This window comes from Sitodiplosis mosellana, unplaced genomic scaffold (genome assembly GCF_009176505.1).
Source record: "Sitodiplosis mosellana isolate CC-2019 unplaced genomic scaffold, AAFC_SMos_1.0 Smas_scaffold_3, whole genome shotgun sequence".
Taxonomy (NCBI): Eukaryota; Metazoa; Arthropoda; class Insecta; order Diptera; family Cecidomyiidae; genus Sitodiplosis; species Sitodiplosis mosellana.
This window is the reverse complement of record NW_022595246.1, coordinates 7,316,130-7,332,277: the sequence shown is the minus strand read 5'-3', so window position 1 is coordinate 7,332,277 and position 16,148 is coordinate 7,316,130. Positions and strand designations below refer to the sequence as shown.

Genomic DNA, 16,148 nt, shown 5'->3' with positions numbered 1-16,148 from the left:
TTTTTCTTCTGCTTGATGTATAAAATATTCCACAGAAATATTTTGTGCCTGCATTACGGCTTAAAGCCGCATACACACACACACAAACTTATATAGATTCACCATCTGAAATTGAAAGGCAAATAACAAACGAGCTGGGAAGGAAATGGTATGAAAATACTGACGGAAAAAAGCAGTTTCATTCTGGTGCCGCTTCGAAGGTAAACATTTCAAATTGATATCGAACGCTATCGTTCCAATAAAATGTTGAAAATTGCTGTCAATTTATGGAAATTGCCGCATGATATTGACAGAAACCCATTTGCGGCCCACTTTTTTAAGAAATATTTTAATCCGGAGAAAACTACTTTCTTGCTTACATTGAGCAGCAAATAAGAAAAAATCGACTTGCTCTTGGTTTGTAAATTTATACGTTTTCGTTGAAACAGCAATCCAGAAAACTATTCGACCTGAAGCGAATCTCCGGAGAAAAAAACTTTCTCACCTTGCTGTCAGATGCACACAAATTGTTCGATTTATTCATTCGCTTTTTTTTCTCTTTCAATTCGTTTTGTTGGCAAAATCCAAATTCATTTCCGTGCAATTTTCCGCATATAATTGTAAATTCATGGCATTGCGTCTGCCCGAAATTTAAATAACATAAAATCCATGCCACGAATGCGCTTAGAGAAAATCCAAAGCGTGAAAATCATTTTATCCAAGATCTGAGTCGCTGTCACTAGGAAGAAATAACGTCTTGAAAGGAGAGAGTGAGAGAAAAGACTCAGTCTTCCTAATGCCATTCATTCAACATTTCCACTATGTAAATGCATTAAAATGTTTTGAGTCGTCGTAATTCTTTTCGGTTGTTGTTGTCTGCCAACATCGCCATCATCGCCATCACCACTACCACCGCACGAAGAAACCAATGAAATGATTCTTGTGTTAAGCGATTCACAATGTCGGCATTAAAATTACCGTATATATCACACGTTGGCTCCAAATTAAAATCTATCTTTTTTCCATTAGTTAGTCTAACCTTGAACACGAAATAATTTCAAAATGTTTGCCGCTAAAGATGGTGCTCATAATTTCCTACAAATGTGAAAGAGCCTGTGAATTACTGCGTCTTGCAATTACATGTGTGTATGTGTGTGTCTGTGTGCGAAAAAAGGGGCGAATACACAACATTCCCTTATTTTCATCCACTTCTCGTATCTTTTCGTTTGTTTCTTCGAAAAGATTTGTGTTGATTTTGTTGTTTAATATTATTTTCGTTGTTGAATTGCTTCGCCACCTTTGCTATAATGCGCATTAAAATACCAATGGTGAATCAGATAACGAGCATGGTGCAAAGAAAACGCAGAAAAATTCCCCGTTTCAAAATCGTGATGGTATTTGAAGAGGTGCTGCTACCGTTGCTGATGTTGTTGTGTTTTTTTCCATTTTGTTTGTTGCAAGCACCGAATATGCGATGCTGCTTTTTGTGGGGTGCATAATACTCTCTCTTTCACTCTCTCGTACGGTGCGTGCATCTTTTTTTTTTCATGCGCTGAATTTGTATCAGACTTGTATATCTTAACACCACTCTTTATCAACTGTATTTAATGAGTTTAATTAAAATTCATGAATTTTTGATGCAAATAAATTAACGAGTGTGTATTCGAGACAACTTGCAGTTAATTTAATACAGTTGCTGGTTGTTGTTCTTTTTTCCTCATTTCTCCTCGCGCGCAAAGGTTGCGCTGGTGCTTGAACTCGTGGTGTGTGTGTGTTTTCTTTGCCACTACTTCAGCTTTCGTTCATTTTGTTTGTATACATTTTCGTTTTAGCTTAGAGTTTGTGCCGAGAAAATTCTCCATTGCCATGGTGGAATCTATTTAACGTACATTTACAGATAAAATTGATAAGAGCTGAACGAAACTGCTATCGGTTTTTGTTTACTTTGACTGTTTTGCCATTAGATTCGCGATGCACGGGTGTATGCAAAACACAGCGACTTTTATTTAAATTCATTTATAATTCATGCTTTTTGGGGAAGTGCTTTGCACTGCAAATTCAAATAAAGCTTTTCTCACACAGAACCCCCTTTCAAATGACTGTTTATACTTTGGAAATTTCCGTAGAGAAACAAATCGAGAATGATAATAAGCTTAACAAATCTAAAGGAGTTCTACTTTAAAACCAATAAATAAATCTTTATTTAATAAACTTTATACAACAATAACGACACACAGTTATTGTGGCTCATTGTAAATTCAGAGATTGTTCACCGTGTTCCAGCACTTGGCGCACATTCACATTGATACGACAATCGGTGATGTAGTTGGCAAATGGTTGCCATTGCTTCGGATCGGCAATACTCGTCCAAAGACTTTCAACAAACACGTCGTTGTATTCATTTTCACTTGGTGAGGTCAGTCGGCGTTTTTTATGATTTTTGTTGTCTCCGTCGGAATCAACGTCTTCCTCATTTTCGGTTGTGATTGTTTCTTGTTCTTTGGAATTTGATTCATCTGTTTCATTCAATGGTGAATTCACCCAGTTGACGTCTGTCTTCATGATTCTTGGCACGGCATGGTAACACAAACGACTTTCCTTTGACATACACTGTTGGCGAAGAAATATGACGATTTTCAGAGGGAAAAATAGAACAATTTTCAGAAATTTCTTGAAAAAAAACAAATTCCATAATAAAAAGAAGTTTTTGAAAATGTCAATTAGTGAAAAGTTTGAAAAAACATGGAGAATTACCACGATATCGCCACTTTTAAGGAACATTGCTGACGCTTCTTCTTCTTTAGTTTTGCCACCGAGCATGAATATAGCCGTTTGTCCGAAGCTATTTGAAAAAAGGGAAATTTTTTGTGAATTTTCTGGTGCATCAAGCTTCATCGGCCTAACTAATGGCTTATTATGGAAAATATATTTTTCCAAGTTCAAAATTTGTGAAACTGAGCAAATTTCATTCAAATCACCTTATTGAAAAGAGTGGAGCTTCTAGATTTTTTTCCGAATGGTCGGTATGCCCAGCAAGTGTTGTTCCCAATGGATAAAAATTGACGATAGCTGCTTCTGCAGAATATTCGCCCAGCCCCAGAACTTCGGCAAAATATTCGTTAAGTTTCGCTAAATCGTCTGGAAATTTGTGTCTTTTTTCCTCTGCATATATTTTTGTATCCCAATCGTGATGATAGCCAAGTGTTGTCCATCTCATTCCGTTTTTGAGTCGTATTTTCTCTTTGTCATCGCGGCTTTGGTTGACTTTTTGCAGTGAATACCACCAGTCATCAATGATATCTTTGCTGAAATATTTTTCGTTCAAATTGACTACATGCGGAGCCTTTGGATAATCTTGTAAACAACGTGCGATCCAATATCGTTGGCCACGAATGGTGAATGGGTTTCGAATGAAAATCAGCCCCGGGCGATTTTTGAGTTCACAAATTTGCCATTGATCAACTGGTATGAGGCCTCGAATACGATATTTATCCGGGTTTTTTACTTTTTTCGGTGAATTAACGATAATTGCCTGCAAAATGAAATAAATCAGGTTCAATTGTTTGTTTTCATTGCAAATCATAAAGTCACATTCATACTTACATCTTTGTCAATTGTATCAAAGTCAATGACTTTTTCATACGTTGGCGGCGGACACTTTGATTTGTAATATTTAAACGTTTCTTTGAACATTTTTAAAGCCGAATCACAACGTAAAAATAAAGAAAAATTGAAAATATAAAATCGGACTCGTGTTTGTTGACATGATTTTACAATCAAGTTGAACTGTCAAATGCTGGAATATTGCGGTGACTCGTGCAAGTGTGAACACACTTCATGTTTTCTTCCAGTGGAAATTTGACAGTTCACACACTGACGTTTCTCTCGCCACATTTGACAAATGCAGTGAGAAAACACATTTTCAGCGAACGAGACCAATCTTTTGAGTTTATATTATAAAATTGAAGAAAAAAGGAAATATTTTGCGGTAAAAGTCGTTTTGTAATCGGAAAATTTATTGGATAATTTAGAAAATGACGCAACGAGAAGCAGAATTAAGTGAAACCCACAGAAGAGCACCCATGGATTTTGGCGAGCTTCGAAATGACACAGACTTTATTACAAAGTCCACCAATTTGGAGAAAGTAAGCATTTTTCGGTTGTTCCATTTGATTTACTGAAATTTTAACTGTCTTTAAAATGTTGAATGAATAATTCAAGACGTCAGTTTTGGATGTCGTACAAAAATGAACAACAAAATCAGTTGAATTCCTCGAACAGTTCTGACTTCTTTATTTCTATGTGTTACAGTCATTGGATGCAATCGATGAACAAATTTCGGCCGCCTGTGATTTTCCAAACTACGATGATTTAAGCACCGAAGACAAGGTCAAATACGATTTGTACTTGTCGTATTCAATCAATTCACTCTACTGGATGTACTGCAAACTTCAGGCCATCGATGCAAGTTCGGTGAGTTGGTTTTTTTTGAATTTGTTGCTTTATGAGCAATTTTTTGGATCATTTGCTTTGAAATATTGATCAACTTTTTGTTCACGCAATTGAATTAACAATTATTTCATCTCTTATAGAATCCAATCCGGAACGAGATATCACGAGTTAGACAGGCAATCGTACGAGACAAAGATATTTACGAGCGAAAAACAAAGCGACCAGTTTTGGATAAAGGTGCTGCTGGCCGATTCATTCGACATGGTTTACACGAAAAACGACCCACCGACAAAGAGCTGCTCGGACCAAAACCCAAACACAAACGTTTCAACGAAGACGATTAATTTGATTTATTGCATTTTCAACGTTTTTTTTTTCTAATTAAAACATGTGAATTAAGCTTAATGTAAGAAAGTTCAATTTTTTTATTGTGCATTTAAATTCATACAGTAAAGATAGACCGTGAATTAATCCAATGCCATTCAGCGACGGTGTTTTATTTGTTGGTCGTTTGTTTTTTAAGTTGGTAAAATTTTTGAGCCAATTCTTTGACTTTCGATCGAATGATTTTGCCAGATGGTGTCAATGGGAATTCGTCAACGAAGTAAACGCCACCGTCAAGACGCTTGTAGCTGACCATTTGATCTGGATATGAAAAGAACAATTAAGTTGCCCAGATTGAATATTTGTTATTTGGTTTCCATTTTATGGATACTAATCAAGCAACAATCTTACCGGCAACAATCGCATAAACGTCATCCACTGTAACTGAACTGTCATCTTTCTTGATAACAACCGCAGCCGGTAGCTCCGATACAATTTTATCATCATAAACACTCACAACTGAAACATCTCGAATGGCTGAGTGTTTCAGAATGATATTCTCGAGTTCACCTGGCCAAATGGCGAATCCGCGGCATTTGAAAATTTCTTTTTTCCTTCCGATTATGTACAACCGCCCGGTTTCATCAAAATAACCTAGATCACCACTGATAAAGTATCCTTCGTTATCGTATGCATTTCGAGTGGCCGCTTCATCTTTATAGTATCCCATTGGTGGTATCGGAATTTTGATACATATCTCACCCTCTTCGCCGATTCCACATTTTTCGCCAGGGTTTTGATTGATGATTTTTATTTTAGCCCCGATCATCAAACGGCCAGACGATTGTGGATACTCCTCCAACTCATTTGGCACGGTGCAAGTAACACCACCACAGACTTCAGTCATCTTGAAAAAAAGGGGAAAAAACAATCGTCATATAAACTGCTTACTTGAAATTTTGATATAAGTCAATAGAGATGACATTTACCCCGTAAGCTGTCATCAGGATACATTTTGGGATGACCTTTTTCAACGTTTGGAGTAATGTGGGTGGCAAAGTACTTCCAATCAAGAAGCACAACCCAATTGATGACAAATCAGCATTCACACACCGTTCACTTGTCAGAATCGCTTGCATTTGACATGGCGGCCCTGAAAAGAATTGAAACTGAAAAAGGGAAACGAAAAATAAACCAATACATGAATAAAATCGATGAACTTCAATTAAGTTTATGCTGATGGATTGGAGCAGAAATTAAAGATGAGACCATTTTTACCTTATACTTCTCCACAAAATCGAAGAATAAATCTGGTGAAAATGGTTTCGTTGTGAAGATACGAGTGACTGTGGTCGCAGAGGACAACATTGCCAAAATGCCTGACAGCCAATACATTGAGCTGAAATTCAAAGTGATGAGTTTGGATCCAAATTTTTGTACTTTTTGTGTGAAGGTGAAGACCGCGTGACTCAAACAAATCGACTTTGGCAAACCGGTTGAGCCCGAAGAACATGAGATGACAACAGCATGCGAAAATGCATCGTCTATCTTCGAGCAGCTGAAATTAATACAATTTTAGAGTTTCACCCAATTTATTCTTCATAATTTAATTTTCATTTTATATTTTGAAAACAAAAGTGGGACAAGCACCGGTTCGGACATTGAAATGTGTAAGATAAATATGCAAAGCATGGCCGCGTGCGGACGACCACTCGACGAACGTATCAACGGGAGATCGTGCATTGCGAGACGCATGCGTAAGTGTGTGTATGAATACAGTAGACAGCAAACAACGATGGCTCTGTTGATACGTTCATCGCACGGTCGTCCGTACGCGTCTATGCTTTGCGTTTTTATACTGTATAAAACATCTAGGTAAATATATTTCTATGTCCGAACCGGTGCTTGAAGTGGGAAAACCTACACAAACGAGTCCTCTTCGCCAGTTTCATTCATCAAACTGTCAATTGATTCGTAGGCATCGGCCGATCCATTTACGGTGAAAAACTTTGAGCTAAAGCCCATATTATTGACGATTTCTTTGACTGAGTCCAACACATCGGCATCGCCGAAAATGAACGATGGTCTCAATCTATCAAGAAGAACGTCAATTCCGTCTGAAAATTACACATCACGACAGAATGTTTACATTGATAATTTTATTGATAACAAGCTTGAACACAAGCATTCTTTCCGAACATACTTTGAACGGAAAATGCCGCACACTTGAAACCTTAACTCAAATATTTCAATGAAAATATTTTTCATATCTTGTTGACATTTACACACAATACATAATTGACATTTTCTCTAAATTTTTTATTATTTCTTTCTAGACAACAACCGCATCCGGTAGCTCTGATAAAATTTCATCATCATAAACACAAACAATCTTTCGATTAGTTTCAAAGTGCAATTGTTCATACTAGCAATAATACGAACCTTTGACAATCAGAACATCGAACGGGCAAATTGGGGAACCATTGAAAATAGCTCCGTACAAAAGTGGCGTCAAGTTGTGGTGATTTCGTGCGACAACGCCAATGCAATCATTTTGTGTGCATCCTAGCTTTGCTAAGTTTTGAGCACATCGTATTGAACGAATGCGTATTTCACTTTTGGTCATTGTTTCACCCGTGTCACCGTTAATCTGATTGGAAGAAGAAAATAATGATCACTGAAACGTGTTTTTTTTCTATTGTCACTGAATATTTACTTGTGCCACCAATTCTGGATCCGATTTCAGTTTTTCTAATAGAAATTCACCAAAATTTTCATGTTTATTAACTACAACGTCACTGCTTGGACCCGACCAAATTTTATTGACATCATCAAAATGCGTAGCTACATTCATTTTTGGTTTTTTCATGTTCAGCGGTCTCTTCTTTACTGACAGTCTATGTTTATTCGCTCAATTTCACACTGTCACGCTCACCAAGTCACGGTCCACTTAATACAGTTTGTGCTTGTGTTGGTTGTTTATTTCATTATCTCAAGTACCATCAAGTACTCAATATCGACATTGATCGATTGGAAAAAAGAGAATGTAAATATTTTGTTCTGAACAGGTTTGATGACTGCATTTTTAATCGTAATTAAATTTTTTATTGCTTTATTTGTGTTATTTTTATCGTACAGAGGTATTTGTAACTGTTTATTTACTATGATTAAATTGGTGTTGGTTTTCATGATTTCTGACTCAGTTTCCGTTGTTGATAAATATTTTGAGTGATTTCTTTCACCTTTGGCCGAATTATTTTGCCAGATGGCGTCATAGGCAATTCATCGACAAAGTAAACGCCACCGTCAAGCCGCTTGTAGCTGGCCAATTTATCTGGATATAAATTAAATTCCAGAAAAAAAAAACATTAATGACTAAACTTTTGGTTTGATGTGAAATTCTTACCGGCAATAATTGCATAAACTTCATCTTCTGTAATTGAATGGCTCTCTTTCTTGACAACAACCGCAGCCGGTAGATCTGACATAATATCATCGTCAAAAACACTGACGACAGAAGCATCCTTGATGGCTGGATTATTCACGATGAGGCTCTCTAGTTCTGCCGGCCAAATGGCGAAACCGCAATTTTTAAAAATCTCCTTCTTTCTTCCGATAATAATCAATCTACCGGATCCATCGAAATAACCCAAATCACCACTGATAAAATATCCCTCTTTATCGAATGAGTTTCTTGTGGCTGTTTCATCTTTGTAATAACCCACTGATGGCATTAGAGTTTTTATATAAATTTCGCCTTCTTCACCAATTCCACACTTTTCGCCGGTATTTTCATTGATAATCTTTATTATGAAACCCGGCACCAATCGGCCACCGGAGTTTGGCTGTTCTTCCAATTCATTTGGCAGGGTACAAGTGGCGCTGCCGCAGACTTCAGTCATCTTTAAAACAACGAAAAAACACTCGTCATTCAAACTGCTTACTTAAAATTTTGATTAAGTCAACAGAGACATTTACCCCGTATGTTGTGAGCAGAAGACATTTTGGGACGAGTTTCTTCAAAGTTTGAACCAAAACGGATGGCACAAAACCACCAACCGAAAAACATACCAACAACGATGACAAATCCGCATTCTCACATCGCTCACTTTTCAAGAAGGCTTGTATTTGACACGGCGGACCAAAGAAAAATTGCAACTGATGAAAAGAAATCATGGAAATAAACACAACACAAATAAAAAACTATTATCTGCATAAATTGTATGATGTTTTGTATTTTTTGCAATTTTCCTTTGAGATGATCTAAACACGAATGGCAATTTCAATGAAGCAAATAAAAAGAATTACATTGTAATCCCGAACTTTTCCGTACCGTTGGCCTGCGTTGTCCGTAGGTACTTTTGGTTATTTTTTGTGAATTTTCTTCAGCCTCTCTGATCGTCTGTATAAACAGATAGGAAACGTCAAACAAGAAAAACAGAGCGGCACCTGGAGACTGGTGGGAAAAATAGAGAATCATTCATATAGATTGCTATAACAAGTATGCATCTGTGTTAGTGCGTCTGTGTTAGTTCGAACGTTGAAAATATGACACATTGCACTTAGTCCCCAGGCGGCGCTGTATTATTTATTTTTTTCATGATCAGAAGGGCTGATTTTCTTGAAATAAAGGCAGTGAAAATAAAATAATAAAAATAAAGTGAAAAATCGGTCATTTTAACTAAAACTTCGACAATTCTGTAGAGAGGTACCCGTAAACCGATGCTCATTGGCTTTAAACTTTCTGAGGTTTCATTTGTTGGAGAAAAAATAAGACGGTATAATACATTGAAAATTGCAAATGTGCCGTTTATGACCCAAAATTGAGCATCGATGACTCATCGATACTGAGGACAGCTAGTTCACTTTGAATAGTCAAATATACATATGTGCAGATGGCGCTGTAAAATCGTTCAAAAGTCAATGTTGCAGCCTCCCAATCGTGTCACTTCGTCGTTAGAACCTATTTTATCTTGTACTTCTCCACAAAGTCAAAAAATAAATCAGGTGAAAATGGTTTCGCTGTAAAGACACGAGTAACTGTTAATGCACATCTTAACATTCCCAGAGTGCCTGCAATCCAAAACATCGAGCTGAAACTGAAAGCGGTGTGTTTGGATCCGAGGAATTGCACTTTGAGTGTGTGGATGAAGTGCGCGTGACTTATACCAACCACTTTTGGCATACTGGTTGATCCTGAAGAACATGAGATGACTGCAGCATATGAAAACGCATCCTCTATCTTTGATTAGCTGAAATAAATACAGTTTTTAAGTTTCTACCAATTCATTTGCCACAATTGAATTTTCATTTTATGTTTTGAAAATAACCATTAATGGAAAAACCTACACGAACGAGTCCTCATCGCCAGTTTCATTCATCAAGCTGTCAATTGATTCGTAACCATCGGCCCATCCATTTACGATGAAAAACTTTGAGCTAAAGCCGATATTATTGACGATTTCTTTGACTGAGGCCAACACATCGGCATCGCAAAAAATGAACGATGGTCTCACTCGATCAAGAAGTACGTAAATTCTATCTGAAAATTACACATCAAGACAGAACCTTTTAATTGATAATTTTATCGATAGCAAGCTTGAACATAAACATTCGTTCCGAACATATTTTGAACGGAAAATCCTGCGCAATCAAAAACCCCAACTGGAATATTTCAATGAAATTCATTCTAGTTTCACATGTCTTGTTAACCCTTTATCACATTTCGGTTCCTAAAGTAACCAGATACGCCAGACGCTATAGCTATGAAACCACTGAATATTTTTACATTCTTGTTTGGAAACAAATGTAGGGAATTGAACTAGCTTTCATTTGATACTTTACAAGCTACAATTGGCTGGCTGAATGGAAAGTTTTTTCTGTTCATGTACTGCTGTAAAAAAAATGCGAAATTATAACAGAATTCCACATTTTTCCTCCTCTTATCTTGTGGGTTTGTTCATTCTTTTCAATTGTCAAATTAGGACTCGTAGGACCAAAACACATCAATTTAACTTTCTTTAAATTAGTTTTATGAAATTTAATTTTTTAAAGCTTTTATAGTGATTTGACACTTTTGACTCTTTTCCGATTTTCTCGACAAATACGCAATTTTTCAAAAATCTAAGTATGAGGTTTTTCTCTATTTATCGTGGCACAATACATATGTCAAAATCAGTGAAGAACCAATTAGCTGGCTAATTAGCCGCATAAGTGTATACTGGCTAACGAATGTGTAGACCAGTGAGAAAACTTCAGTAAGAACTGAACGCACTCATCTTAATTGACGTTTGCGATTGACATTTAAATCACCAGATCAGAGTTCAAATGAAACCAAACATCGACATTTTTTATTGAGTTTTTGAAAAAAAAATAACTCAAATTATAAAAATGACTTTTAAATTGAAAATTAATTGAAATATATTAATTTTGTTCAAAATTTGTATGATTTGAATCAGAATACGCAAATCAAAAATTATTGTACTTTGAATGTACTCATTTCACACAGATAGCTGGCTAACGATTGGCTTACACCAGTTGTTGGTGTAAGCCAAGGCTAAGACAATGCTGGCTAACGAAAAACCATCACTGGTCAAAATGATTCAAAAACAAAAAATTGTGCATCAAAGGGTTAACATTTACACATGAGTCTTTCGATTAGTTTCAAAATGCAATTGTTCAAACTAGCAATAATACGAACATTTGACAGTCAGAGCATTGAACGGGCAAATTGGGGAACCATTGAAAATAGCTCCGTACAAAAGTGGTGTCAGGTTGTGGTGATTTCGTGCTGAAACGCCAATGCGATCATCTTGTGTGCATCCCAACTTTGTTAAGTTTTGAGCACATCGTATCGAACGAATGCGTAGTTTACTTTTGGTCAATGTTTCACCCGTGTCACCGTTAATCTGATTGAAAGAAAAAAATAATGATCACTGAAACGTGATTTTTTCTTTTGTCACTGAATATTTACTTGTGTCACCAATTCTGGATCCATTTCAATTTTTCTAATAGAAATTCACCAAAATTTTCATATTTATCAACTACAACGTCGCTGCTTGGACCCGACCAAATATTGGTAACATCATCAAAATGTGTAGCTCTCTTCATTTTCGGTTGTTTTTCAAATTAAAGAAGAAACAAGACAGAAAATATCAAGCGAAGACAGACGAGTGACTATGACTTTTTCTTTCTTTCTTGACTTTTCTGAATTTGCTATGACTTTTTCTTTCAATGTATGAGTGATATTTTCGGAACGGGTAGAATTAGATAATTGTCCAACTGATAACCTATCATCAAATATGTAATGCCGATAACGATTCAGTTTGTACATTGAAGTGGCACTTAGTTATAGAAATATTTCTCGGTGAAACTTTGATGGTTTAGTTTTCAAAGACTATATTTAACCACAAAATCACTAAATATAGAGACCCACAAATCGTCGGAGGTCACTTTTATTCTAACCGGTTCACATGAAGTAACTCAGTTGAACTACAATCCACCTACTTTTGAATATCGTTCTTTGTTGCTTATCATTTACAGATTTATTATGACCTTTATAATGGAGCTCAAACTGACTGTTTTTGTATAACCTCCAACATTGCGTGAACAATAAAAAAAAGAGTCAAAATGTTCATGATAAAAACATAAGACAATGTCAACTCTTATCTTTATTGCAACAAGTAGTACACAGTTTACAAGCACTTTGTGATTTATTTTTATTGTAATTAACAAAACTTAACATAGCAAATGATTGACTCGTTTGCCAAATGGAACACCTAAGCATTCTTCAACTTTGGTTGTGAAAATAATTTGAAGAAAAACGAAACAATCGTTCGAATTAATTTGATCACACAGTATATCACCAATGCTAAGACACTAAAAATGAATGCCCAAACGTCCAAATTGTACAATTTATAGAATGGCAATTCTACAGCAACACTCTTCAAATGTGGAGCACCCTTATTTTTAGCCACATGCTTGACCCAGTGTATTGCGGTTTTCAATGGAGTCAGCGGTTGGTCGCGGAATCTATCTGAAGTAATCTTAGCTTGTTCGGCGTAGCTGAAAATGATTGTTGGAAGCAAAAAATGAGAATGAAATAATTGCTTGTTGGCGCATTTTTTTCTCTTTTACCTTGGATCGCTAAGTACTTTTGTAAAAGCTGTCGCTATATTTCCTGCTGTTAACGATTGAATAGGAACATTGATAGCAAACCCATGTTGTTCAGCCAAAAACATACTAGAATATGATTAAATTATATCTCTTTAATATATTATGGATAATTAATATTCAAAATCATATCGTACTTAAGGTACAAAGGTCTTACTTTAGATGCTGATCAAAAAGAGTTGAGATGCCAACCATTGGCTTACCGAAATAAATGGCCTCTGAAAATGGAAAATTCGTATGATTTCAAAGAATTCGAATCAAATTTCATGGTGTATTTTACCGGTTGTACTCAAAATACCGCCATGAGTAACAAAAAGTTTTGTATTTTCATGAGCCAGTATTGATTGTTGATCAACCCACGATTCGATTAAAACGTCATTTTTATTATGCGAAGGAATGATTACGTTTCCATGGTCCTTTATCAAAATACGATGATTAGGGTACAATCCAAGGGCACCTACAATAGCATCCAACTGCGGTTTTGGCAGCATGCTCAGTAAAATATATGAACCGAATGATACAAAGATCACACCATCCTTTGCTTCGTCCAAGAATTTTTGGATTTTCGGTGGTAGAGGGTTGACTTCCTTTTTAATTTGCATACCACCGACTTCAATAATATTCGGTGCGTATGGTCGTGGTGATCCGATAGTTGTGTGAGTGTTTAACAGCACTAAAGAGACGTTTTTCCTGAGTTCAAAAAGTGAAGGCCAATTTTTGGCTTCAGGAAAAAGTGTTTCCATCACTTTCTGCTGGTCGGGTATGTAGTCATAATGTGCAACAATTTCTTCAAACCAGAAAGATACCGAGTTGTACATGCGTTGCCAGAAGTTCATTCGATCCGTGAACTGGCTATGAACGTTTGGTACATAGGATGGGAAATTTTGTATGCCAACCAGATCGTTCGTCCATTTCGTTGCACCATACGGAGAAAGTCCAATGACAGGAGCATTGAAATACTGACCAAAGCCGATTAAATAATCGCTCGAGCATATTTCTACAATGACCGCATCGAAGTGTTGCTTCGTTTTCAGGAAATTCTGTAGATTTTGGCTGGAAATTGTCACATTCGCGAATATACTGCCAACTTTTAAATTCCTCCACGTCAAGTACATACTGTTGTATGTTAGCAAAGCTCCCACACCATTTTTGGCCGACTCTAAAAAAATAAAATGTTTCGAACTGATCACTGATTGACTCTAGGAAATTTAAAATATTACGTTTTTGAATAAACTCCCAAACATTTTCAAGAAACACTTCAGTGTAGTTTGCAATCGGTTTTTTCTCTTGAAATGGACTGATCACCGTTACTTGATGACCATCTTCAGCTAACCCCTTCATCAGATTGTATCCGATGGAGTAGTGGGATTTTAATGGCGTTTGCAGAAATGCCAAAATTCTATAAGCACACACATGGTGGTGGGAGATACACAATAAAAGTAACACTATAGTGTTAGCTAAAGAAATCTTCATCTTTGCAACTGAGTGAATTTCTGGTTCAAGTTAGACTAGGTCTTATTTGGCAAATGAGCGCATTTATACCGAAATTTTATCTAATCATTTATTGGCAAAGATTTATAGATATTCCGGAAATGTTCACTTTAACAATACGGAAATTTATATTTAAAAATCCAAACAATAAAATAAATCACACGCAAGATATGCAAATAAATTTCCGCATAATGTTGATTGTGTTCCATATAAGATTTTAATTTAATTTTTTATTAACACTTGATTGCTACTAAAACTTTATGAGACGTGTACGTCGGATGGAGTACCAAAAGATACGCACATGGATCAAAAGCTACACCATAATCTATTTCAAAGCCAAACATACCTCACTCATTGTATACAAAAGCGTAAACACAACGCGTATAAAGTATAATCTCATTTATAAATTGTACAGCTCAGTTTATGGTAAACCTAAAAGGAAATGCTAAGTGTCCCAATAAGAAGTAAACTATCGCTAGATCGAACTACATCTAATAATCAGAGAAATTTATTGAATCCTTCTTACCAGTAAACGATTAGGAATTATCTCAAAATATTAGCACAAGTTTTGTTTAGAAGTTTGGAAACATTTTTGACCATTTTTCCGTTCAAATACGAGGAACCGTGTGGAAAATTCTATTTTACCCATAGCGATGAAGTTGACATTATATTACTATTTTACAATCGAAAATCGCATATTTTCAAGTTGAAAATTTCAACATCATATAAGGCAGATATTGCGATATTATCGTGCAATATTTGCGTGGGGGCGTCTCACATTCTCTGCCGCCTTGTGTCATACTGAATCAGCGTCCCACCACACAATCACGGGCGAACAACATAACAGAATACTTGCAACGTACGCTTCCGTTCGTTTCTTCCTATGTGTATGGCTATGGCGGTACGTTGTGCGTCTTAACGAGGAATAATCACTTGCTTAGGTAAAAACATAAGAAATAAAGTCATCTACAAGGAAGATTGTTTTTGTTGTATGAAAATATCAAATGTATGCGATTTCACATTATTTAATGACAAATATCGATAACCATATTATGTAGAACCATATTTGATACGTTTTATTTACTTTTGGAAATACGGATGGCTATATGTCTGGAATTCTTAAAGTATTTTCGGTGAAACTTGATGGTTTACGCTTCAAAAATGGCTTGAACTATGTGTGCATAGTTACAATATTACAGCTGTCACTTTATTAACATATTAATAATTTATTAACATATTTTTTTATTAACATATTAATAATTTATTAATATTTTAATAAAATGAATTTTTTATTAACGTTAATAAAATATAGTGCATTTTATTAACATATTAATAATTATTAGTATGGTAAATTTTCGGTTATTAATGGTGTAGATTTTATTAAAATGTTAATAAAATGTTGTTATTAATATGTTGTCGATTTTATTAGAATTCTAATAAAATTGACAACATATTAATAACGATATTTTATTAGAATTTTAATAAAATCGACAATTTTTTTATTAGAATTTTAATAAAATGTGGTTATTAATATGGTGCCGATTTTATTAGAATTCTAATAAATTCGACAACATATTGGATTTCATCCGATTTTATCAACGGACGACATCATGTTCACATCAAAGTCTTTTCAACACAGCGTTTAGATTAAGACAATCATTTATCACCACAAAATCTCAAAGAAAAACGAGTCTGGAGATATTCGACATGTTTTTTGTATGAAACTTTTC

The 16,148-nt window shown here is 35.6% G+C and overlaps 5 protein-coding genes across 7 annotated transcripts; 1 reads left to right on the top strand and 4 right to left on the bottom strand.

The window, feature by feature from the left end:
* Positions 1-2,140: 2,140 nt before the first annotated feature.
* Positions 2,141-3,797, bottom strand: LOC129566040 (nucleic acid dioxygenase ALKBH1). The gene is made up of 4 exons (XM_055441553.1): positions 3,583-3,797; positions 2,958-3,511; positions 2,734-2,821; positions 2,141-2,589 (listed from the first exon to the last, which is right to left on the bottom strand). Exons 1-4 carry the CDS (start codon positions 3,670-3,672, stop codon positions 2,227-2,229), a joined length of 1,095 nt encoding a protein of 364 aa, XP_055297528.1. The 5' UTR covers positions 3,673-3,797; the 3' UTR covers positions 2,141-2,226.
* Positions 3,798-3,860: 63 nt separating this feature from the next.
* On the top strand, positions 3,861-4,813 carry LOC129566041 (nuclear nucleic acid-binding protein C1D-like). Its single transcript, XM_055441554.1, has 3 exons — positions 3,861-4,124; positions 4,291-4,452; positions 4,572-4,813. Exons 1-3 carry the CDS (start codon positions 4,014-4,016, stop codon positions 4,773-4,775), a joined length of 477 nt encoding a protein of 158 aa, XP_055297529.1. The 5' UTR covers positions 3,861-4,013; the 3' UTR covers positions 4,776-4,813.
* A 13-nt stretch (positions 4,814-4,826) lies between these two features.
* On the bottom strand, positions 4,827-7,710 carry LOC129566039 (uncharacterized). The gene is made up of 7 exons (XM_055441552.1): positions 7,472-7,710; positions 7,198-7,405; positions 6,680-6,872; positions 6,034-6,313; positions 5,745-5,924; positions 5,167-5,662; positions 4,827-5,076 (listed from the first exon to the last, which is right to left on the bottom strand). The coding sequence occupies exons 1-7, from the start codon at positions 7,622-7,624 to the stop codon at positions 4,928-4,930; spliced, it is 1,659 nt and encodes a 552-aa protein (XP_055297527.1). The 5' UTR covers positions 7,625-7,710; the 3' UTR covers positions 4,827-4,927.
* Positions 7,711-7,889: 179 nt separating this feature from the next.
* Positions 7,890-11,930, bottom strand: LOC129565800 (probable 4-coumarate--CoA ligase 1). Its single transcript, XM_055441034.1, has 8 exons — positions 11,729-11,930; positions 11,456-11,663; positions 10,105-10,297; positions 9,725-10,001; positions 9,089-9,217; positions 8,734-8,913; positions 8,162-8,657; positions 7,890-8,089 (listed from the first exon to the last, which is right to left on the bottom strand). Exons 1-8 carry the CDS (start codon positions 11,750-11,752, stop codon positions 7,941-7,943), a joined length of 1,656 nt encoding a protein of 551 aa, XP_055297009.1. The 5' UTR covers positions 11,753-11,930; the 3' UTR covers positions 7,890-7,940.
* A 527-nt stretch (positions 11,931-12,457) lies between these two features.
* On the bottom strand, positions 12,458-15,685 carry LOC129566038 (UDP-glucosyltransferase 2-like). Of its 3 annotated transcripts, none has more exons than XM_055441548.1 (5): positions 14,765-15,685; positions 13,208-14,086; positions 13,085-13,145; positions 12,892-12,996; positions 12,458-12,819 (listed from the first exon to the last, which is right to left on the bottom strand). In XM_055441548.1, the coding sequence occupies exons 2-5, from the start codon at positions 14,040-14,042 to the stop codon at positions 12,534-12,536; spliced, it is 1,287 nt and encodes a 428-aa protein (XP_055297523.1). In that variant the 5' UTR covers positions 14,043-14,086; positions 14,765-15,685; the 3' UTR covers positions 12,458-12,533. The 3 variants fall into 3 exon arrangements, with proteins under 3 accessions (XP_055297523.1, XP_055297526.1, XP_055297525.1); XM_055441551.1 differs by having other exon boundaries at positions 14,945-15,685; XM_055441550.1 differs by lacking the exon at positions 14,765-15,685 and having other exon boundaries at positions 13,208-14,160.
* Positions 15,686-16,148: the final 463 nt, after the last annotated feature.